Genomic DNA, 26,134 nt, shown 5'->3' with positions numbered 1-26,134 from the left:
CCAACCATGTTATTGCATTAGAGTCCATGTTATTTATTATGAGATAACATAATGGACATTTACCATGTCAAAGGAGAGACTAAAACGGTATTCTACCAATGGAGTAATTTAGAGTTTAAAGAAATTATGTCATTATCAATGCTGTTCAAGGTCTAGATCCAAGCTCTGCTGACACGTACAATTTAAAAATCCACAAGGACTTGGCAATGTCCTGAGCTTACAACCTATACCACATGCTTTCTCATCACCATCTTTTAGAGATATGTGGTACAAGTGTCTCTAAATTAGAGTGACTTTATACTACCATTAGCTGGTACTGACAAACCAAGGCAACATTCTGATGCATGGAAGACAGCATCAGTAAAATCAATCCTTTCCCATGCTATAAGGATAAAAAAAAAAAAATGACAACGTAACACTACTCCCATGCTGCGGCTATTGGACATGTGTTCCAAACAACCCTATAAACTTAAAATGTGCTGAATTTAATGAAGCCATTCTACCTGAATATCACCTCAAAACATAATGTATAATTAAATTGAAGTATTTGATAAATGTCCTGAAACCTGGCTCAACTGTTATCCATGTTAAATTACTTCACTCGTCATCCCTTTAAGCTTTTAAACATAGAATAATTTTAGTTTGCTTCAAGATGGACTAGTTACGCAGTTATCAGGTAACTGAAATCCTCTAACTATGCTTTAAAGAAACATATTAAAAATAGCTATGATTCCAAGATTAAAAAAAACACACACTTCACACTTAAAAGAGAGAACCTTTTATCCCAACTTTAATGGATTAGAAATTTCCAGGATGTTATATAAATACATTGGATCAAAATTTATCCTGGATTACAAGTGGGATTTAGCAAATCATCTGAACAGTACTGTCGTTTTTCCTAGGCACCCAACTGTAAGGGAATGGGTGCCTTTGCCTGTTATTCATCATGTTTTTTGCTGGGAAGATAATGATCAAGCTGAAAAGAATAAGTACTTCTACCAAAAGAACCACAGATCCTGAGACTATGATGAAGAGGTACTCTGGATGGCAGCCACTGTAGGATAATGGGTGACTCTGGCTTATCTAATGAGTGGGCATTCATTTAAATTATAACCTCTTTTGCAGCTGAATGGAGTGATGGTGAAGAGAAAAAGGACAGAAAAGAGGTGAGATGTTACAATGCTTAAAAACTCAGGGGTCTCAGATATGAATCAAAGTGATCATTATGATACTTGCCTAACATGAATAAGAGGCTGCCAGTTAAAAAATCACATTAATGCAGATCACTAAAGTAATGAAACTGGTCAAATATCTCCCATTACATATAAGTGAGGATTATTATGTGCCCAAAGGTATATTACATTGAATCTGATTTCTCTGATAGCCAACTAGTGTCTCTATAAGCCATTTTGATAAGCCAAGAGTCAAAGCAAAGTGAATTCAAATCCAAGTGTTCATTTTGCTTGTCAAAAAATATGTGAACAGATTTTTGAGTTCAAAGTTTGGATGGAGAAAACATACTGTTTATACAAAGAATTTATGAGCAACTTATTAATAATAACCACATTTTATCATTTATTTTTTTCAAAGAATTACTAACTATACTAAAGCACTGAATATGATGGCCATATTTTCCTTTCAGCATATGTATTCTCAACAACAAATTACACATTTCTATCCACCAATTTCTTTCCATTTTATTCTGATATGATCATGGTGACTAGTTGAAAATTTCTAAGGCTAGATGGCGTTTTCCTGTATAATATTCACTGTCATTTGATTCATCCTGTTCTTTTAAACTTTCTCTATGCTCTTTTTGAATATGAAATTCTCCAAAATGGAATTGCTTTTTCATGAGAAATTGGAATTGTTTATTGATGAGAAAGTAATAACTTGGTTAGAGTTTAATTTTATAGCTGAATATTATTTAATGGCAGAAAAGTACATAATTTTAGTATTTTTTTCAGTGTTTTTCCAACTTTTTATTTAAATTCCAGTTAGTTAACATACAGAGCAATATTAGTTTCAGGTGTAGAATTCAGTGATTAATCACTTACATACAACACAAATTTTCTGTTTTAATCAGCCTTCCCATTCTCACTGAAATAACATTAGTAGTACTTTAAACAAAAGTAAACAAATATCCATGAAGACTCATTAAAGTATGTATCTCTGGCCTCCCAATTCTACTTCCACTACCACAAGGAAATGATTTGAATAAAAGCAGAGATAAATGTGTAACATGTGTGTCACAGTACTGTTAAAACCAACCAAAATTTGTACATTATGTAAATGTCCATTAGTAAGGGAAATAAAAATTTTTGTGTGGAAAAAAGTTCCAAGATAGCAAATGTAACTCAACTCTATTTTGTAAAAAAAATTTATATAAATGTAGAAAACATAGATATACAACAGCGCTAACAGTGGTTATGCTAAACGGAAGTAAGGACTGAAATATACATTTTCTTCTTTATACTTTTATTTTCTGAACTTTTAGTGATAAACACAAATTATTATAAACAACAAAATCAGCAAAATAAATGGGCTTAGCCCATGAATATAATATTCCAGTTATAAAATCATGAATTTTATTAATTACTTCATGAGGACTGTTTGTTATGGAGGGACAATTTCCACAAAAAGTATAGAACTAGAAAGACAACACTATTTAAAAAAATGAAAGGTGGCAATGGGGTAATCACGTCTGCTGTTAATTATCCTTTCAGATGATTAGCAAAAAAGATTATTAGCAGTGCTTACTAAGTCAAGAATTATATTATCTGTTGATTTTTGATTCAATAAATGATTTCAGTAGATAAACTTAAGTGTTAAGTCAGGTTCATACGTTATTTACTGAATGGGAATGAAGCTGGCTAAGTAATTCACAGCCTATGTGTGACATTTTTTTCTATGAACACGGGTAGGCTATAGCTGTATCAGTCCCATCCAGTGCTTGCTAGTTGCAACTAGATCTTTCATCTCTCATTCAAATAGTCCTTTTCCTTAGTCCTATCTGGAACTCTCTAATTTGGTTCATTTCTTCATTAGTTTCTATCTTGTCTACTACATACAATTCTTAACAATTGTACCCATTTATTGCATTGTACCATGTTCTATTGAAGGGCAAATATGACATGGTACTACAGTTCTGGGGAAAATGATTCCCAGCTTTGGTTCTATGATATCCTAACATATCTTTAGCCATATAATTAAGTGTAGTGATTTCTTGAAATTAACTTATTTCTCTTTAACTGTTATTGAGATACTTATGGTTGACAGATTATAGGTGGTATGATAAAAAGAGGCAAGCATGTGAGTTACAACTTCAAGAAGTTTGGGGCCTCCATGTTGGGATCTAAAGGTAATGGTACACACATGTGAACATAAGTAAACTATTCATTTTTCAAGATTAGTTTTTCATTTTCTCATTTGTTTCTGGCTATAGTTTTAACATATTGTGTGACAGACCCAAGAAACCATGTAAAGAACGATTGTATTCTTTACATTGGCTGCGATGAAAGCCTTTTTGTACCAGGAGATGGAGCTTTGAAAGAAGGAAGAAGGGATCCTAGTGGTGGCTAACACAAGAGACTAATCCACTAATATGGAAAGGAATTAAATAAGGTACAAAATTTTAAGAGTAATGGGTTAAAGATATATATGAAGAAAAACATTCTAATAATCAAAGACATCCAAAACAGAATCAGCTAACTCATGAAATAGTGAGCTCAACACCACCAGAAATGTTTCAATATTCTTGCAGAGGCTAAATGATTACAACAGATTTCCAAAGCCACGATACATTCCAACTCTAATGCACAGAATGGGTAGGAAAATGGAAATAAATGAAACAACAGATTAGGTACTGGTATATTCTCAGATTGCTCATTCTCCATCTTTTCTTCCTCCTCACAACCAATAAATGTAGGTATTTACCCTAGGCTGTTAGACCCCTAATACTGCATGCTGTCTTCTTACAATGATCTCTTCTCTTCCCAGAGATTCCTTTAACAACTTTGTGTATATGACTCTCAAATCTAATCATCTCTGCTTCCTCGAAGAACTCTAGTGACATACTTGCAAGAGTTCAGTTCATCCATACTAATAGCTACTTACTAATCAAGCAACAATAATTCACTATGCTATATTCTTCATATCTATATTACATTGCTTTTATTTATATTTTAATTCTTAACAGCTCTATGAGGTGAACTATTAAACCTATTTCACATGTGAAAAATCTGAAGCAAAAAGAGATTAAGTTTTCTCAGCTACTATTACAAATATGGTTAAGTGGCAAAGCCCGAATTCATATTCAGGTCAGTTTGATTCGAAAGCACAAAGCATTATGAGAGCAAGCATGCCCCACTCCCTAAATATCCCGCTGGTAGTTCAAGAATGCAACATTTTGAAAATCAAACTCAGTATCTCGCTGCCCTCATTCAACATCAATAAAAAGTTCCTCCTCATCCTCTCAAATTTGGAGTATGGCGTTACCTATGACCACTTCCCCCTTTTTTAATCCATGTGTCCTAACGAATAGATCATAGCAACTAATGTCTTTTCTTACTGCCTTAGTTCTGGTTTGCTTTGCTTGCTAGACTTAAAATAGGGTCCTAACTGGTCTTTCTGTCTCTATACTTTTGCAGCTCCAAAATACTGCTACAGTGAAAAAGTATTCTTCCCTTCTCTGAAGGCCCAACCAAAGAATCAACTCCTCAAATAGTTTCTTTGTCAATATGGCCATAGTTGTCTATTATTTCCCTTTCATGTGGTTCTCAGACTTCATCATGTGTTAAAATCACCTGGATTCTAAACATTTCTAAATAAAACTAGAGTCTTATTTGTCTGGATATACATGCAATCAATAAGGTGCTTTACAAATGGCAGACACTTAATATATGTTAAAAACTCAACTAGTGACATGATATAGTAACAGGAGAATGTGTTTCAGAGACAATAAGGTGCCTTGAAACTCCAATGGGAGTTTAGTTTTGTGTGTAAAACCAAGATGTATTGAATTTTTCTGTAAATGAATATACTTGATGATACTTAAGTTATAAGAGACTTTCTTTACACCAAATTACCAAATAAACTTTCTTATAAATGAACATTTGAAAAAAAATAGCATTTGCATCTTGGATACTCCAGACCTAAAGTCATAGTGATGTGATTATGACAAGAAATGTAACCGTGAATAAAGTATGTATTTGTCATAGAAAGACTCTGCTTTATCATACACATTATAGAAACACTTTTAAGAAGGTTTTTTTTTAATCAGTAAAATGTTTATAGTGGTTGTAAGTAGTCCAAGTTTCTCTTTCTCAACATTAGAATATTTCATTCATATTAACTTCATGGTCTGGAATGAATCTTTTAAAAACCACCATATGCATGTTATACAAATTATGTATTATTATAAGTTATAGATAGTATATTTTTCACATGTTGAACTACTAATATTATCTTCCTGACTGTCCAAGGTAGCACAAGCCAGTGTCTCTAAGCAATGGCAAGTCCTACCACTTACTAGTTTAGATGTAATCTCCAACTTGCACACTGAAATGTATTTTACATGCAACACAAACAGGATTTAAATTTCCCAAGAGAGTCTTTAAGGTATCCCAAGTGTTAAAAGCCAGAGGTTCTGCTTTCTTGTAGATGGGGCTTGTAATTGCTTTGATCAGGCTTTAGCAGACACCAGGGGTTCCTTGGGTGAAGGGCACCATAAGTGGCAGGTCCTTGGACAATGGGTTGCCCAGATTAGGTGCATAAGAGGTTTTGGGGTTGGTGCTGAAGAGATGAGTGGCTTCCTTTCCTCTTGGTACATAGAGGGAAGAAGTAGTCTCTGATCCCTTTAGTACATGACCTAGCCTATCTGATTCCCAAACACCTGGTGAATTATTTGACCAACACATGAAAATAATCTCTATACCAAGAAGCCAAAGTTAAAATAAGCATAAAGGAATAATTTAGGCCTATCAACCCAGAACTTCTTTACCTTTGTCACAGCTGTATTTGAAGTTACAAGAAAGCATCTCTATACCTAGACAGGGAGATAGGACATTTCTTAAACTATTTTTAAAGTTATTATCCTTCACAAGACAAAGTAATAGATTCATTAACATTTACACATGCTCTTGTGTATACACACACTCTTACTCACAAGTTGTAATGTATAAATTATACCTCTTCACAAGGGATATTTCGAAGAGATTTGAGGTGTGCCTATATGAATGTCTGATGACATCAGCCATGCTATACCCAAATGTCCTGCTCTTTTTAAAAGCACTGAATAGACTTAATTCAATACACAATCCATCATGCTGTGACTGATGACACTCTATTTTTACCAAATCTTTTGTTGCTGAGATATTTATTATAATGTTCTATTCCTTTGCATTACTAAAAGTTACTGAAGTAACTTAAAAAATGTTTTTAATGTTTATTTTTGGGAGAGAGAGAGGGTGAGCATGAGCAGGGGAGGGGCAGAGAGAGAGGGAGACACAAAATCTGAAGCAGGCTCCAGGCTCTGAGCTGTCAGCACAGAGCCCAACGCGGGGCTCGAACTCACAAAGTGCGAGATCATGACCTGAGCCGAAGTCAGATGCTTAACCGACTGAGCCACCTAGGCGCCCCATGAAGTAACTTTAAACAAAACCTTAGTATTGTTATTTTTACAAACATTAGTTTAGGAAAGGTAATATAGAGAGAAGATAAAGGGAACAAGCATTTGAAAAGAAGGAATATGGGAATTAAAAGTTTGACTTTTATTAGGGGAAAAAATTCCACAATTTTACATCTTTATTCATTGAACCATGATTCATCTCATGTCCTCCTTAACTTTACAGGTCACTTATCCAGTGAAATAAGATGATGTCAAGGCATTTGTTTTTTATGTGGCTTAATTTTAGTGTGAAACTTGGACCATATTGAGTTGCTCACAATTTGATTTACATGTATGTTTTAGTACCTAGTATTTTCATGTGAATCTCACAGATAGTCATATACACAATGTGTGTAGTATATTTAAGGAGAAAGCACAGAGAACACAATTTCTCACTGCTACAAAATGAACAAGTAGTCCAAGACACAAAGCCAACTTAAGGACTACAATAAACTCGTAGTTTTACCTACTGCACACCACCTTCCTGGAACCTTTTTCTCCATAACCAACAAGTCCTGAGGGCTACATCAGAATTTCTTGGTTGGCTCATGGGGAAGCTCGCGGGAGGAAGAAAAGTCATTTTTTTTCCTGTAAGTTTTACGAATCACCCACATAGTTTTCACCAAGAGTGACTGATTTACATATCCTGTTACTTGCATAATTTCCTGTTTCTATTACATATACTAACTGCAACCTTTCTGTCACTGGTGTCTTTGCTTCTGTGGCAGGCTTATTTGAAAACTGTGGGTACAGTTTAGCATCTTGAGCATAAAGCTCTCTTTCCCCTTTTCCATTTCCATATGGTGTTTGGTAATATTGTGGTTTCTGAAGGCCAAAGGTTTATTTTGGGGGATTAATGGTTTGCATTCATATATGCTATAGAAAATTCAATAAAAGCCAATGTTATTTTTATTTCATTCTAACATAAAATTGAATGAATCTGAAAGCCTCTGCTAGGGAAAGATGGAGGAAGAAGACAAGTCACATTCACTTTGGGGGTGAATAATACCACAGAACCTCATTCTCCCCAAAATCAATAACATATTTTAAAAGAACCAGAATAATATAGGTTTTTAACTAACATTTTAAAAGATATTTACATGAGTTAAATTTTAAACAATTTTATGTTTACATATTAAGAAATTATTATATCAGCCATTCCTTCCTATATTCCATTTCTGTTCTTCTTGTAAAGATGTTGGAAATAGGCATTTTAAAACAAAGAGTCTTAGTCAAGGAAACTAAGGAATAAAACAGAGCATTGTTACCTAAAAATCTACAGCTCCTATTTATAAGAATTTTGAGAAGGAATGAAGAAAACACGTGTATTTATGAAAAATCATGTTTAAATTTCATTTAGGAATCCAAATGGAAAATATAATTAAAAGTAACCAAACCCCTACTATTCAAAAAATAACAGGTTTATAAATGTACAACTTTTGCTATGAATAATGTTTATAATATCATTTACTGTTAGACATTTAACAAAGACACATTTACTTGAAAATATAAGCAAACAGTGCAATAGTTATCTATATGTAGCAAAAAAACCCCAAAGCATGTGTATATATGCAGATATAACTAAATAAACAGCATTTTAAATCTTTATTAATAAAAAATATAGTTTAAAAACTTCCATAATGGCTGTAAATACTTTCACTGCTGCAGTTATCTTTAGAAATAATTTTGTCAGAAACCTAATAACTCAGACAAAAAAGGTAACTCAATGTCAGCTCCAAATGGGGCCAGAGTGAACTCTCTAAGCCATTTGTTCCAATTAAAAAAACTCTTTATTGCCCAGTATTAGGATAGTAAGATGAGTGAAATGTAAAAGTAATCAGTTGTTACATTACCTAACATTTCAGCCACCAGGCTGACCAGAATATTAATTTAGTGGATGAAGTCTACATTTGAATCCTAAGGCTAAGTAACCTAAAAAAGAATTTAAGATTATTATCATTATCTCTTGAATTCCCTATTTTGTGATACTCTAATGTGTTTCCCTGCGATAAGTTTTTCCTTTATCAGGCACTTAAATGTTATCTACTAATTGCCCACCTCTATTACAGACAGACAGTGAATGAGGCAATTGTCACTGGCTGACTTTTGCCTTTTTGCTAGGGGTAGGAAAAGGGCTGCAGGTATTGATACTAATTTGCAAGTGAGTTGCACACTTAGTAAGCTTAGTAAGTAAGAACATCAGCCAATAGATACATTTGAAACACAAAATAATCACTTATAAGAAAATCTCTTAAAATTGCATGTAAAAATAATGAGATCATATTAACTGTATGTTGAAACCAAAGATGTATACTACTAATAAAAACAAACTGGAGTAACCATTTTCAAAAGCAATTATGTTTTCCTGGTGAAGCTAAGAAAAAAATGTCAGGATGTAGAAATCTGCAGAAAAAATAAATTGGTTAACAGGAAGTTATCATTACTAAGGCATCATACAAATTATCTCCTTTATATAAAACTTAATATAATAAATTTCAGTTGGTAATAGAAAACACATAAAGTATTATGTTGGATAATAAAGTAATGAATTAATTTCTCTAGGCAAAATAAAATATATAGCTTAAATCAATATGTGGAACTTTGAAACCAGTTTCCACACATTCTCATCAAATCTACAATGTTTAATGCCAAAAAGAAGAAAAAATCTATTATAACCTCATAAACTACCTATTATATAAGGTGATCTGAAATTCAATATTACTATGAGTAACTAAAATTCATGATGCACTGGATCCTTTAATTTTTGGTAAATGACTCTTCATGATTTTTTTTTTCCCTTAGAAAAGAGAACATTCACGTCCTGTTTTAGAATACCAATTCCTTAAAATCTTAACAGAGTTATTTTATGGTATTATCATAATCATTCATTTAGCAATATGTGAAACACCATGCTAATATATTCAATCTCTGTATTCCAGCAACATCTTGTGTTTACAGGGATAAGACATGAGGTGCACCAGAAACACTACCATTTGAGGTCTCAGTTTTCCATATATTGGGCATAAGGAATTATAAGGTAAATACTTTCTCATCTTAGAAGGAAGAACAGGAGAAAATAGGCAAGAATAAAAAAAAATGAACAATGTGAAGAATGGAGGAGAAACAGTCAAGTGAGAAGTGATGAGGATGGCAAAGGAAAGGAGAAGAAAATGGAATTAGAAAAAAAAACCTTAAAAAATAAAGACAATAATTTGGTAAATTAAAAGATAGAGAGAGAGAGAGACAGAGAGAGAGAGAGAGAGAGAGAGAGAGAGAGAGAGAGAGAGAGAAAGAAAGCACATCTGGTGTTAGTCAATACCATGGTATTGATTTCACTGACTAAGCCACTCCTTGTGGAAGTTCAGGGGCTGGGTGGTAGGGTGAGAGGGAGGAGAAGGGAAAGCTTGGCTTTAATGGGTCACCACATTCTGCATCCGTTCTGAATATGCTGGCTTCCCTTTTAAACAATACTCTCCTGTTGTTATGGGGTTGAAGGAACAAAAGGGTGAGGACAGAGTCAAAAAGGAGAGACTAGAGGTGAGAATAAGATAGAATAAGGGAGACATCTTTGAGAATTATATAAATGAAGTTAGAATGACCTTTCCAGATGATTCAATAGTTCTTTAATATGTTCTCCTTCCCCCAGCCCCCACTGCCACCATCTGCAAATCTTGTTGAGCAATTATTTACCATTTAGGGGGTAACAAAGACCACTAGCTCATAGAATTCATCTTCCATTTCTCACTAATCAGTGTCCAACATCCCAGCTATTTATTAATGTCTATCTTTTTTACTATCCCAACCTAGTTATTTTCCATTCCAGTAGCCTTATAAAGGCCACATATATTATAAAAGCCACATATATTAAACCATTTCTTGCCAGAAGGTAGTCAGGTTCCAGAAGACCTTTCAAAATAATAGTGAATATGTTTGAATATTTACACAAAATGAAAGGAAATTTTCCAAATGTTGGATTCAACCACCACATACCCCACTCCTTTTAACTGATATTTGTAAGAAGAAAATACTTGTTTTTAGTATGGATAGAATCTTTAAAACACTTACACACCAAAAACAGTATTAACATAAAATTTAACAGATTCATTAGGAATATGCCCAAATAGATTTAATAACTATAGTCTCATCAGCTAAAAAAGCGTGTTAAAAGTGCATCATGAGGGCAGAGTTGCTGGTTCAAACTATGCCGAGGTATCTCCCAGAGAGAGGGATGTAGTGGCAGATGAAGTGGAAAAAATCTTGGGAGATTCCAGCAGCTGTGAGGAGTTGGATCTTCACTGGCGGGCAAGACATGCAATAGGACTCAGTCTGCTTTGCTTGGATGTTCATGATTTTTTCTTCTTTCTACCTGGCAGCCACAGTTTCTCAGCCACAGAAGTGTGTTGATTTGAAAAGCTTAAAAGCCATTTATAATAAAGAATATAGCAATATGAAAAAGGACATAAAACTTCCAGTTTCATTTCAAATAAGAAAATATACTTTTTAAAAAAAGAGCAAACTAGAAAACACATACACCTAATTGGACATCTTGAAGATATACCATACTAGCAATTTCAAAAAATAGTATTAGAATTCATCTGTGAGTTATTCAACTTTCTCATATCCTTAGGGAAAAATTTCAAATTGCTTTTCTATGGGTTTTAAAATAAGAAAAGTTGTCCGATTTTATATTGTACATTACTAACTTTAGCAGTAGAAAATTTTAGAATTACAGAAAAATACTAACTGAGGTAATAACATTCAAAATATAAGATTGAACATTACTCTTCATTATTAGGTCTAAATTGGTTTGGAACAATATTGGCAATATCTCACTATACTGGTCAATTAATCACTGGATTAAAAAATAATATTAAATAAGTATTTCCAATGTTTTAGGTCATACCTTAACATAATTATTAAATCATAACCAACCCCGAATATCTCTGTTAATTAATGTAGGGATAGAAGGGGAATTTGTAGACTACAAATAATTTATATCTATTTCAACTAATTTATCTACCTACCAAACCTTTTATAGTAACAAAAACAAGATAACTTCCATTTTATCACCTCTGTATATTATCTAGTAAGAAGTTAAAAGCATTGTATAGACCACAAAGGAGGCAACAGCAAGAGAGGGCAGACTAGGCTGCCTTTAATACAATGCACCATTCTTACATAAATATGCTTCTCATTTGAACGTAAAGAAGAAAATCTGGTAATTGATCACGTTATTAAGGAAGTCTACTTTCAGGGAATTCAACGTATTCTCCTGTCAGGGAATGTCTCTGTTACCCCCCAGAATCAATTTGTAGGCTCTAGTAGCAGTTTGTCAAGAAATATGACTCCAATTGGTCCAATAGCTGTTGTAGGTAAAAGGGAGGAAGGGAGGTCGGAAAGTTAATTTTTATTCAGTTCTTAATGAGTGCCTGGCATTGTGACACGTGTTTACATATCTATCTGAAAGAAAGGAGTGAGGAAGTAACAATACAGTTAAATTTCTTACCTTTCACCCCTGCTTAATCTCTCACTGAATCCTGAGTTTTACTTACATGATCCTTAGAATTCTTCCCCTTTGTTTAATACTTTTATAATTTGAGTTTGGGGAGGGAATGTAACAAAATTGAAGGCCCTGGAGTCAGAGAGCTTTGAGTTGCAGGTGAGTCAAACATTCTGAGTCTCAATTTCCACAAATACCTTCTTCATATAATTATTTTAAGTAGTAAGTGACATAAAATACATGAAGTACTTAGCATGATGCTTGGTACTCTGTAAGAACTCAGTAAGTGTTGGCTATGGTTATTATTATTATGAAATGGTAAGGTGATGCTTAACTAGTTACTATGATTTGCTTAAAGCCATAAGTCAATTTCAGAGCAAAAACTAGAAGCAAGTTTCCCCAACCATCATTCTCTGTCATTTTCAATATTCTAGAATATTCCTGTGATGCAAAGATGTATTTATACATTTTCACAGTATTTACGTATTGCCAATCTATATAGATTTTATTAGTTCACTTGTAGTCCTTTAAAGACTTTCATATTCATTTGTAAACATCAGAATCTTTGCTCCACAAAGAGTATCCTTTGAACAATTTTATTTTTCATCAGAGACTAATTTCTACTCTCTTAGGATTGACCAACTTGATACTGGTCCAAGTATTGAAAAGATGTCATGTTTGTTAAGGTCACATTGCAAGAATGGAGGCAGCATGAACATTATAAGAGGAAGAAGTTGCCTGTCTACTGGAGTACCTGCTTTATCCCACTGCCCAAATCCTCAGTCTAGGGGACAAGAAACTTTAGTTAGGACGGCCACTTTGTATAGTTTCTAGTAATGACAACTTTCTCATTATCAAAATTGTTATAGTGTGGAAAGGTTTGCTGATTACCAAAATTCTGCATTAATTAGTATTAACCTTACACCTATACGTTTAATTTTTTAAACTTTTATTAACTTTTATTCACTTAGTGAATTCATTGAAGAAACAGCATAAGTTTGATTATCAGTGTTCAGGAGCCTCTCTACAATATCACAAAGTTCTCAGTTCACTCAAAGCCAAAAATGAAATGGCTTCTGCCTCGACATTAGTATCAATTAGAAAGACTGGAGTTTTTCACGCCAGTCTTCTTATCCCCAAAATATAGCCTTTCTTTTTAAAAGTTTCTTCTATGACTAGAATAGGCAAAAAAAATTTGGTTAAAGGGTACAATAAGAAATAATTATTAATTCTAAAGGATTAGTGAGCTATAAGTAAATATTTACCACAAAAAACACATTTTTTTCCACATGAAGCTTATTGTATTAACAATTATTATTTTAACTTCATTTGTTTTAAACAATACACTTTATTTTGGCAGATATAGAAGAAGTAAGTAAATCAACTGAGACAGAAAACAAACCAAAGTGAAAAGTCACGATGTTCATTTTCTAAACCTAACATTAAGAAAAAGGCCCTTGAAAGTCTAACACTGACACAAAAGTGCCGCTGTCAAGATCTTAGCCTAGAAATGGATTCATGAGGTTCACAGAGCAAGACAATTTTAGGAACTTATTTAGTTAAGTGCAACAGTTTTAAAACAAAAACTGTAGTCTCCTTCTGGGAAATGAAGAGCCAATTTAGCTATTAATGTTAAAATTAAAAAAAAAATTGACATTTAAAATAAACCATTCTACCAGACACTTCAGTGAACAAATCAATGTTAAAGTAGTTGAATGAATGTATGCTGTTACAAAACATACCTACTAGGTAATTCAATAGTTTGTAAGGTAAAACTTAAAAAGTTTTATCAAGAAAAGGTTGAATTTGTATGCATTTACATTAATTTCTATCCCAAAATTATTATCTCAGTTCATGGGGTGTATAATGTTATCCCATACCTGCCCATGTAGAAATGCATATGTAACCTCAGTCAACACCAATATTTCCAAGCCTTATATTAAAACCATGTTTTTTAAAAAACTATGCCTTACCTTCTATCAAATATGAATATTTATTCAGCTATCTTAAGAAAGGCTGTTCATTTTGTACACAACAGGTGTTTTATTTCAATTGGTATTCTTTTAAAGCTTTAGCAAATATTTATATTAGTTCCTCCCATTGACTCATAAGGTAATTATACATACCACAGTCTGATGGTTAACTTGAATCACTTCATCGCCAGCATGGATTTTCTTGCACCGATCTGCAGGTGACTAAATTTAACATAATGGAAATGATAAAAAACACAAATTTTATCAGTCATTTCCTTTTCCTGAAAATACTACAGTAAGTCTACATCTTTAAATTAGATCAAGACTTCAATTATCTTCTTTAAAAAATTAAGCTAATACAAATGACTACAAGTGTTTAATATATTGTTTGTATTCTATAGATAACTAAAATAATTGAAAGTTAAAATTTACTTGAAAAGTGATATCCAGTTTATTTTTTATTCATTTCCAATTTCCAATTATTTCAAAACAAAGAAGTCTTGAAGTATTACTAACCTCAATTCAACAAATTTTGAAATTCGCAAAAGAATTATCTGTCATAGGCCAGAATTCAAGGTAAGATGATATCTCAGACAAATCCAGTTACTCAAGTTATAATACAAGTAAACTCTTAAGAGGGTAGTTCATCTAGGATATTAACTCAACCCTAAGAATGGTATTGTAACAAGAAAAAAAATGTATTTTTTCATAGCACCTTTAGAAGGTAGGCTTATTACCAAATCAGACAAGTATGATGCAGTAATTCTGACAAGTTTGTAAATCATTACTGTAACAGAGTTGTAACTATACTCAGTTCCTGTGCTATCTGATTCATAACTGATCTTTTTAAAGGAGAGTATAGAAGAAAAACATCAAGCCAATGGCTCTAGTCATGGTGTAAAAAGAAAATGATAGTTGGTATATAAAATTGAAAGAAACTGAACCAACCTCTTTCACAGATAAGTAAAAAAAGGAATAATATAAGTTATAGACTTTCAGTGTTAAATGGGACTCTAGAGATAATTTTGTCCAAGCTTCTCATTTTACCTATGAGAAAATTAAGAAACTAGGGCAGAGCAAAGCAAAGTAACTTAACCACTTTAGTGAGCAGCTCTTTACTAAGACTCAACACAGATCTCCTAATGATAAATGACTAAGGATACCAAAAAGTAAGAAATACTTTCAAGAATAAAGAATTAAGTGATGAGCCATTAATATATGGTTCATATCTGAACTACTCACAAAATCAATCTTTCTGTGATCACTCACCCATTTATCAAATATTACTGAGTAATTAATATGAGCTGTACATAGTGTTTAACTTTTTTACAGACTTCAGACAATATAGAGATGAATTCCTATCAATTTCTTCAAGATATAGTTCCACATCAACATTTCTGTGATTTCTTCTCTGGTTTTATTTGGCAGCATTTATGATTCTTTCCTTTGTCTGTCTATGCAAATTTCACTACCTGTTTACACACATAAACCCCTAGTTGCATTCTTTAGGAACAGCAAGCTAGTTTAGTTTAAAAATTCAATACTTAGCCCCTTGCCTGGAACACAGCAGACATGAAGCAAAAGTTTGTTATAAGAACAAATGAATAAATAAAGGGTCAGAGGAATGTACAAAAAAATGAGAACGATTAATCAGTGACAGGAGTATAGTTTACAGTATATCACTGCATTTAAATTTTTTAAATGGTTGACAATAAGCATATAGCTGATATTTCTGATCCCATATAACTTATACTTAATACCAAATGTGAAACCAGTACAGGAATCCAACTGCAATCTATATAATGTGTTTCACTATTCTCAAGAAACCAAGAGAAGTGAGTAGAAAAAAAAAACCAATAAATGATTAATAAGTGAATTAGATGAAGAGAATGTTGATTTTTTTTTAAAAAGAAAATGCTGGTAAGATATTGAGATCTATAATAATTAGAGATTAACTAACTCCGCCTCAGTCTTTGAAGGAACACAGAATTAATATGCAGTTAGTCAGAATTTCTAAAAGAAAAACAATTCATAGCTCAGCACCTACTTAAGAGTAAGATGGAAATCTGGGACAAACAAATATGGGAATAATGATTTATTACACTATTCAAATCTATTATACTGATAGTGTTCAGGCTCAACACGATCATTTCACATTTCTGTAGCTCTTTACAGCATAGCCTTACACATTTATTAGCTTATTTGATTTTCGTATCAACTTAGTGAGGTATGTAGTGCAGATAATATTTCCAATTTACAGCTGAAGAAACTAAAGCAATGATAGGGTAAGTGATTTGCCAAGAATTACACTGCCATTAAGATGTAGAACTAATTGTGGGACTTAGGTCTAGGGACTCTGACCCATGGCTTGCAGAGGTTCTCAAATTTGAGCATGTCTCAGAATCACCTGTTAAAACATACTCTCTTTTAATAAGAAACAGGGTGGTCTGCAGAATTTGTGATTCAGTAGTTCTAGGGTGGGGTGTGAGAATTTGTATCTCTAACAAGTTGCCAAGGGAGAGTGATGCTGCTCATCCAGAGAGGGACCTCACTGTGAAAACTGGTGAGCTATACCATGCTGTCTCTCCAATGAATTAAGCTGAATTATAAAGCAGTATTCAGAAAGCCTGAATTATCTGATGCTTCTTTCTTACATAAATTTTTTTAACATAACTAACCTATTTGACAGATGGAAGTGGATTCTTTCAGATGTCACAATAACTTGTCATAAACCAGAAAATACTTAAAAAGGCAAATATCTGGTTGTAAACAGAAAACATCTGATTTACTCTAAGTAACCAATTATTCTAAACTAAATGAAATGACTGAAATTCTTTCCAAACCAGCACTTACTAACTCAATGTGTCTTATTTAGTTTTTTCTCCTAATCTGTTCATGTCCTCAGAAGTCAACCTCAATTATGTGTGGTAAGTAAGTTGTTTAACAATAAAAAGAAATACACACACCAAAATCTGAAATGTTACAATACTTACATTTTCTGTAGTTCCAGTAATTACATGGAGCCCATCATATGTTGATTTAATATACATACCCTAAGAAAAAGACAGCATCATAAAAACAAGTGAAGTGACTAGAATATTGGAATATTCAAGTATATTATAACCTCATTTACACACACAAAAAACTTATCCTATCAAAATGCTACAGGCCCAATGAATCCTTATTCAATAATGATGTCTTTAAACTAGTAAAAAATTCCTAACTGAATGTTCTGGTTTCTAAAGTTTGGCTGAAGAAGCCTGTACTCAACTTAATCAAGTAACTACTTGTTAAGTAAATTGCCTGTAAAATTTATAAAATGTAGCATGGTAATTCAATATCCTGAAGAAAGAACACAGCTCACTCCCCCAACGATTCTTACTATTTTTTCTGTGGCAAAATAAAAGTTATAATGGGAAATTCAAATACTGGTTATTAGCATATTGTACTTGAAACAAATTACACAATAAAAAATAGGTTTCTACAGAGCCACTTCAAGTACAACTAACTAGAGACAGATGAGTAATAGAATACTGTTAATGTAAACTTTTTTCTCCAGCTCTTTTGTGGACCCCTGTATTTCCTGCCTTCATTTTTATTGATGAAATTTTAACAATTATATCCAATCACTTCTATATCAATAATTAAGAGGTAATGTGTGGCACATCCTCCTCCAAATAAAGAGGGTGAGATTACATTTTCCATTAAAAATTTTTTTAATGTTTGTTTATTTTTGAGAGAGAGAGAGAGAGAGAGAGCGTGAGGTGGGGAGGTACAGAGAGAGAGGGAGACATAGAATCTGAGCTGTCAGCACAGAGCCCGATAGCCCGATGTGGGGCTTGAACTCAGGAACCACGAGATCATGACCTGAACCGAAGTCAGATGCTTAAGGGACTGAGCCACCCAAGCAGCCCTCCATTTTCCATGTAAATAAGTCCATTTTAGGGATATCTGGGTAGCTCAATCAATTAAGTGTCAAACTCTTGATTTCGGTTTGGGTCATGGTCTCATGGTTGGTGGGATTGAGCCCTGTGTAGAGCCTGCTTGGAATTCTCTCTCTCCTCTCTCTCGGTCCCTCCCCTCATTTGCACATGCTCTCTCACTCTCTTTCTCTCTCTCAAAAAAAAAAAACATTAAATATGGAAATGCTCTATTACAATTTAAAGTTATCTAGGTATCTTGAAATTGTACAAACTGTAAAAACAAACAAAAACTTTAAATTATGGATAGTGATAGAACTTGAAGGGAAAAAATATCACAAGAAAATATTCACATTATAAATGGGGGCACCTGGGTGGTTCAGTCAGTTAAATGCCCACCTTTTGGTTTTGGCTCGGGTCATGATCTCATGGTTGGTGGGTTTGAGCCCCATGTCCAGCCCCGTGCTGATGGTGCAGCGCCTGCTTGGGATTCTCTCCCTCTCTCTCTCTCTGCCCCTCCCCTGCTCTCTCTCTCAAAATAAATAAATAAACTTAAAACAAAATTAAATATTAAAATATTTAATATTTTATGGCCCTTTTCCTCTCTAATGAAGATTCTGTCACTTTTCTCTTTGGGAAAATAATTACATGAAGTTTTACTAATACAAGTGCTTTGCATTTCAAAATATTGATTTCAAAAATAAAAAAAAATACGAATTTTAATGAACTTGAAGTCTAAAATATAATGGACTTAAAAAGAACCAATAGGGGCACCTGGATGGCTCAGTCGGTTGAGTGTCCGACTTCGGCTCAGGTCATGATCTCATGGTTCGTGAATTCGAGCCCTGCGTCGGGCTCTGGGTGGACAGATCAGAACCTGGAGCCTGCTTCGGATTCTGTGTCTCCCTCTCTCTCTCTGCCCCTCCCCAGCTTGCACTCTGTCTCTCCCTCTCTCAAAAATAAATAAACATTAAAAAAAAGAACCAACAATATCTTTTCAGAAAAGCACTTATTCTAGCACTTATGTAGACAGTTACTATATGTTAATTTCTCATACCTTTAGGTTAACTGTGTATTTAGATAACTGAATGTACATGTATTTCCATTGAAAATAAGTACGAAGTAAAAACAAGAAGAAGAAAAGTTCATGGGATAGTACTATTAAAAACTGGGTAGGTTTGGGGGTGCCTGGGTAGCTCAGTTGGTTAGGCGCCTGACTCTTGATTTAGGCTCAGGTCATGATGTCACAATTTGTGAGATTGAGCCCCATGTCAGGCTCTGCACTGACAGTGGAAGCCTGCTTGGGATTCTCTCTCTCCCTTTCCTCCATGTGCTCTCTCTCTCTCAAAATAAACAAACATTAAAAAAACACTGAGATTTGAATTAAGAAGTCATTTCAGTAATGTCTTCTGCCTAAAATGTTGAGGGGCGCCTGGGTGGCTCAGTCAGTTATGTGTCCAACTTCAGTTCAGGTCATGATCTCGCGGTTTATAAGTTTGAGCCCTGCGTCAGGCTCTGAGCTGTCAGCACAGAGCCTGACGCCTGCTTCAGATTCTGTGTCTCCCTTTCTCTCTGGCCCTCTCCTGCTCACACTCTGTCTTTCTCGCCTCAAAAATAAATAAACATTGAGAAAATAAAAAAAATAAAATGTTGATATCTGTTCCAAAAATGGCTGAGCCTGGATCACTAATGTGAAACAAAATGAATATAACTTAAAAGGTATGTATTTACCTGTGAACTCTAGTTCCTTAAATGAAAGTTCATTACTTCATCTAAAATAAATAACTAACCTCAACAGAAGTGCAAATAGAAATTCATTAAGAAATTGGCTAGTAGTTGTTGCCTATGACCATATGGTAATATTCAACCTTACACTGGTGGCAAGTGTATACCATACTCACTTTCTAAGTTAATATTTATCTCATTATTTATGGGAAGGTAAATCTAATGGTGTTATTATAGAAGTTAAAAGAGGACAAGATCCTTGCCATCATTTTTCTCTAGGCATTAACAAAATTACATCAGATTAATAAAGGATCTGAAGTATATTTGTAAGAGATAAACATTAAATTTTGTTTTAGGTTTTTTACATAGAAGTATTGTGATTAGAATAAAGTGGGAAAAGACAGTGAAAGAAATAATATATATTACTTGGACATACAACAGTCATCACTTATCATTCTCTATCACAATCATCACAAATACCTACTTGTTAGCATGTGCCAGGGACTGTTTTAATTGTTTTCTATTCATTTCACAATAGCCTATGTGGTATAAACTATCATTATTTCTGTTTTAGAGATAAGGAAACTGAGGTACAGAGAAGCTAGGGAGTCTGTCTAAGGTGGTGAAGCCAGGTTTCAAGCCTAGGCAGTCTGACTCCAGATGACATTCTCAACCAGTAGGCTCCTGACTTACCGATTTATTAACAGAAGAGTTGTGCACCTTCACTTTTATTATAACATAATATTTGGCAATTGTGGATATTCAATTCAACCATTGACTGTTTAACACATATTCTGAAGACCTCTTTAGCCCACCTGCACAATGTGCAATGTGGTTATAAAGACTAACGGGCATTTTACAAACTTATTTTATTCATCTTTTCTTCTGAAAATGGTAAGCAGAAGTTGACTATATTTATCTCTACACTTCTTTCAATATTGTTCCTTACTGATTACAAATTAAGGTGTCTGACAAGAGCTCTAAATAGTTTCATTAATGGCTAGGGCATAGAGAAAGTCTAATATTCTAAGATAAATGTTTAGAAAAGGCAGTACAGTCATGCAGATAATAAAAATTCATGGACATACTCTAGTTGTGCCTCTGGAAACAAAATTTTGAGCAATTATTACACAAACTAGGAACTTCAAGACTGGCAATTATAAGCTAAAGCAGGTATCTGTTATTTATAGGAAGAAAATCTCACCATTAATTATATATAACTGTTACACGATTTATATTAACGTTCATTTGTTCAGAAGGATAAAAATATATATTTTTCATTTTTAATGATTTTTTCAATGTTTCCTTATTTTTGAGAGAAAGAGAATGCACACAATCAGGGGAAGGGCAGAGAGAGAGGGGGACATAGGATCTGAAGCAGGCTCTGTGTTGACAGCAGAGAGCCAAGTGAGGGGTTTGAACTCATGAACCATGAGATCATGACCTGAGCCGAAGCTGGAAGCTTAACTAACTGAGCCACCCAGGTGCCCCGCAAAATATTTTTAAGATGCTTAAATACAGAAGGATCTAGTTATGTATACAGAGTTTAATTCTAGCAACTTCATGGAAGCAATAGGATACAAATAAAGCACATTTTAAAACTGCCACAAAGAATGAAGATATTGTGTTATGCAATATTTTCATTTCAAACCTAATACGCCATTTGTTGTAACGTCTTTTAATAATAAAAACTGACTTCATAGTTTTTATCTCCCTTTGGTAGTATTAATGAGAAAAATGGCCAAAAAAGTCAGGTGCCCAAAGAAAGTAAAAGAAGCAAGTTGCTTGGATGAGTTTCAAGTTAATCATCTTCCAAATAATGAAGAGTCCACAGAAATACATCTGATCATTTGTTCACCTTTCAGAAAGGGTCAAACAGTAGGAGGACATGTAATTCAAATGGCTCTATTTCTGGAACAGAGACAAATCTGGTCTTCCATTTCATCAAAACCTTCATTCTTCCTTATTCTTTTTTTCTTTTTTTAAAACCAATTAATTAATTCCAGAGCTGACTTGAACAGTTCCCTCTCTCCTGCTTAGCTTGCCAAAGTGACATTTGCTTCACTTGGTCTCCAAATGTCAACCAATGGGAGCCAGAGCAGCCTCACAGTCAAGTCAATGGAGTAGGGCATATTTGAGGATAATCCAAGTGTCTAATAGCAAAAGGACACTCTGAGGCCAAGAGGTTTCCCCAAGGATGTCTCCCCCAAGCCCTTTCTTCTCTGTTCAACTCATCTCTTGGTTCTGATCTAGTCTTGATATGTTGCAATAGTTCTCATTTTGCCTCCTTTAATTTTCTGCTAATCATTGTTGTTTAAAAACATTTTAGAAGCTAGTTTCATGTTTTAATCATAACTAAGTATGTTTCCCATCATTCCTTATAATGCTTATGACTCTCAAAACTAAGAAATCCTAGGGAATTTGACTAATTAGGTATAAAGTTGATGAACAATTTATCTAGTTCATCAGTGGAAGAACCAACCAGTTACCCTTTGCCTATGAAAGATGTTGTTTTGAAACTGGCAGAAGACCTTCTGCAGATGTTGTAAGCTAATTAAACTTCTTTAAATCTTGGTATACTCTCACCTCTTTCTATTTCTCTCCTTCAAGTACCATTTAGACATTTCTTATGGCTAAGCACATGCTAAATGTTACCAAAATTCTTAAATCTATTTATTTCAAATGTGACTGACTAAACTTGTTTATGTGGTGAATGATTTTTTTAAAAATTAAAAAAAATATTTTTAATGTTTATTTAGTTTTGAGAGAGAGAGAGAGAGTACGAGCAGGGGAGGGTCAAAGAGAGAGAGGGAGACAGAATCTTTAGTGGGCTGGGCTCTAGGCTCTGAGCTGTCAGCACAGAACCCGACACGTGGCTCAAACCCATGAACCATGAGATCATGACCTGAGCCAAAGTCAGATGCTCAATCTACCGAGCCACCCAGGCACCCCAGTGAATGATTTTTAAAATGATACCTTGAATGAATCATATAAAATTTATATTTAGGCATCTCTTTAATACGAATCACAAGAAATAGTTTTTACTTAACTTTTTACTAATATTCAACATTTTGGGTTTTTCTTTTCCTCCTTTGGAAATATTTTCCCAATGAAGTGCTGCCAATTGTCCTTTAATAATGATTTCCCTAGGTGCTTCCAGTTTTAAAATTACCCTCTGAGGGGCACCTGGGTGGCTCAGTTGGTTAAGCGTCTGACTCTGACTCTTGACTCTGGCTCAGGTCATGATCTTAGGTTTGTGTGTCCCTCTCCCTCTCTCTGTCCCTCCTCTACTGGCGCTCCCCTTGCCCTGCCATCTGGCTTTCAAAATAAATAAATAAACTTAAAAAAATAAAGTCACCCTCCTAATTCTCTCACACTTCCGTTAAGCAATTTCAGCTTTAAATGTGGGATAATGGAACAAGCTTTGCTAACGTGTACTTCATTGAGATTTACCTGGACTTAAACCCTGGCTCTATTACCTATGTGATATAGGGCAAATTGGTGAAGATCTGTGATTCCATTTTCTCATTTGGAAAATAAAAAAGTACCTACTCTACAGAGTTGTGAGAAAATACTTGGCAAATGGTAAACACTCTTTTTTTTCTCTTCCAGTCTTTCTCAGACTAACTGAATCTGGTTGTTAGCATTTTAAGTTTATGACTGTCCCAAAGAGCAAACCCATATCTACCTCTTTCAAATTTAAAAAATAAAAGACCTGTCCAGGGCTATACCTTCCATTAAAACAAATCAAGATTTTGGGGCACCTGGGTGGCTCAGTCAGTTAAGCATCTGACTTCAGCTCAGGTCATGATCTCATGGTTAGTGAGTTCGACCTCACATCAGGCTCTGTGTGGATGGCTCAGAGCCTGGAGCCTGCTTCAGATTCTGTGTCTCCTTCTCTCTCTGATCCTCACCTGTTCGCTCACTCGCTCCCTCTCTCTCTCGGAAAAAAATAAACATTAAAAAAATTTTAAAACATCAAGATTTCATAATGTCCATTAATTAGCACTGTGTTGACTCACTTCACAAGGTTACTTTCCCCAATGATTTCAGGGGAAATTGGTGGGGGAAAAAATCAGGCTCTTTTCTCCAAATACTGTCCTTAGACCCACAGGCTAATAGAGTTAGAGGAAGCTTTAAAGATGATCTAGTCCACCCTCCCTTTCTTCCTCCAACATTCTATGCATGAAAATAGCAAGGCCAAGGAGGTTAAATTTACTCCTCCACCTCCTCAAGATCACACTCACGGCTATATTTTATGTAAGTGATTTGTAACTAGGTGTCCTGACTCCTAATCTAAAAGAATATATACTAATTCCTAATCTCCCACTCCACAAATCATGCTGAGAGAGCTTCCTTTCTTTATAACTACTGAAAAACGGGGTGCCTGGGTGGCTCAGTTGGTTTAGCGTCCAACTCTTGGTTTTGGCTCAGGTGGTGATCTCATAGCTTGTGAGTTTGAGCCTTACATCGGGCCCTGTGCTGACAGTGCAGAGCCTGCTTGGAATTCTTTCTCGCTGCCCCTTCCCCTCTCTCTCTCTCTCTCTTTCAAAATAAATAAACTTAAAGAAATATAACTACTAAAAAGGGAAACATAAAAAGGAAAATCTTCAATACTACAGGTTGAAAGATGCTTTAAATGAAACTGGACTGTGTAAAGATAGCCAAAGGGAACGGTAAGAATTTAAAATCATAAGTATTACTTCAAATAAATTTATAAATATTAAAAATAAACTCTTAAAACTAATTAAATTTAGATACTATACTTATAGGCTATGATGATGGTATACTTGCTGGCTTTCTGGTATACTGATTTCCATCTTCCTAGGAAAACACTGATAAAAGGTACAAAAGCAGGAGAAACTATAGTTATCAAAAAGTAATTTGCCAAATATCAGGAGAAAAGTCATTCATAATATAGATGGCTTCACAGTGAAAAATCACTATTATGCATTGAATAAAAGCCACATAAAAAGCTAAACTTGCTTATAGATCTTTAAGAATATATTACTTGAATTATATTATTTCCAAGACTTCTATTTTCTAAATATCAATAATTATATCCTATGAAAATTCATCTGCAAGGAGAAAGGAGAAACACTGGAGCACCAAACTAATAATTTACAATTGTGTAGGGGGTAAGATGTTCTCCAGTCAGTTTCCTGTTTTTTGTCTCTCTCATTAATATTAATTTTATATGCTTTATTTCTAGAGGCCCATTAAAGAAATTTAACCTCTGGGTTAAATTTAGAACCAATATAATTTTTAATCAAGTGAATAAAATATAGAAGATGATTATTATTACATAATAAAAATATATCTCTAGATGTCAGCCTAGTTTTGGCAAAATCCACCTGCTTACTCACTCTTTTAAGAAAGAATGGATGTGAGTTATAAACAATATTGGGTTTGTTTAGCTTATACAACCTAAGAGAAAAGAGTCCTATTAAAACCAGTACAAAACAAAGCAAAACAAACAAAACACCTACTGGCATGGGCAGGTACCAACGTAGTTCTTAGTATAAAACTGTTAAACTTCCTTTAAACCTAAGGAACTTTGGTAGGGGGGGTGAAAGAATGTAATACAAGCTAATTTATCACAGGATAATTTAGAAATCGCCATTTTAAATTCCTTTTCATTTTCACTTATCTTCATAAAACTTCTTTTCACAACAAACTCCCACTACTTTAATTTACCTCTGGAAAAAAAATACCAAAATATTCTAAGTTTGTTAGAATTTATGGATTCCCATATTTGGAGGCTACTTTGCCCACATCATTAGCCATCCAATGATGGATGGTGGCTTTGATAAACATGGTAGCTCTTACCAGCCCTTCACTTGGTTTGATGTTTGCCAGCTGAATCACTTCTAGGTGGGCAGACTGTGAAACCAGAGGATCTGATGACAGGGATATGATGTGGTCACAGACTCCAGAAAGAGTTTTACACTGAAAAAAAAATTAGGATGAACACATGTTGTATGTAACACGTGAATCACTTTTTGTTATAACTTTCTTACAAGAAAAAAATAAAGAAACATAAGCAGGTGACTTTTTTTTCTCTAAAATCTGCATAAAATAGGTATTCAGGTGAAAAAAACATAATACATACACAACACACCTATATTCTAAATTATGGATACAAGAACTAAAGATCAAAATACAAGAAAGTTATGGTTTTGTTTCTCTTGTTTGATTCATCAGACCTAAAATCAAATCATTATTCCTAAATAATCTTAATAACCACACAACTTCTTGATAACAACCTCTGGATGTAACTAAACTCAATAATTTCAAAACCACCAATGATATGATCAGAAAAGTTTAAAAACAATCCAGTAAACGACCA

At 34.0% G+C, this 26,134-nt stretch overlaps 1 protein-coding gene across 6 annotated transcripts in view; it reads right to left on the bottom strand.

Moving 5' to 3' along the window:
* Positions 1-26,134, bottom strand: part of CNKSR2 (connector enhancer of kinase suppressor of Ras 2) — a 294,573-nt gene that overhangs the window by 123,531 nt on the left and 144,908 nt on the right. For all 6 annotated transcript variants that reach the window (XM_011291630.4, XM_045051167.1, XM_045051168.1 and 3 more), the window contains 3 exons: positions 25,615-25,734; positions 17,134-17,193; positions 14,294-14,362 (listed from right to left, as the gene is read on the bottom strand). In XM_011291630.4, the coding sequence (XP_011289932.1) occupies positions 14,294-14,362; positions 17,134-17,193; positions 25,615-25,734 (249 nt within the window). The remainder of the gene's footprint in view (positions 1-14,293; positions 14,363-17,133; positions 17,194-25,614; positions 25,735-26,134) is intronic.

This window comes from Felis catus, chromosome X, assembly GCF_018350175.1.
Source record: "Felis catus isolate Fca126 chromosome X, F.catus_Fca126_mat1.0, whole genome shotgun sequence".
Lineage (NCBI taxonomy): Eukaryota > Metazoa > Chordata > Mammalia > Carnivora > Felidae > Felis > Felis catus.
This window is presented reverse-complemented; position numbering and strand designations above follow the sequence as displayed.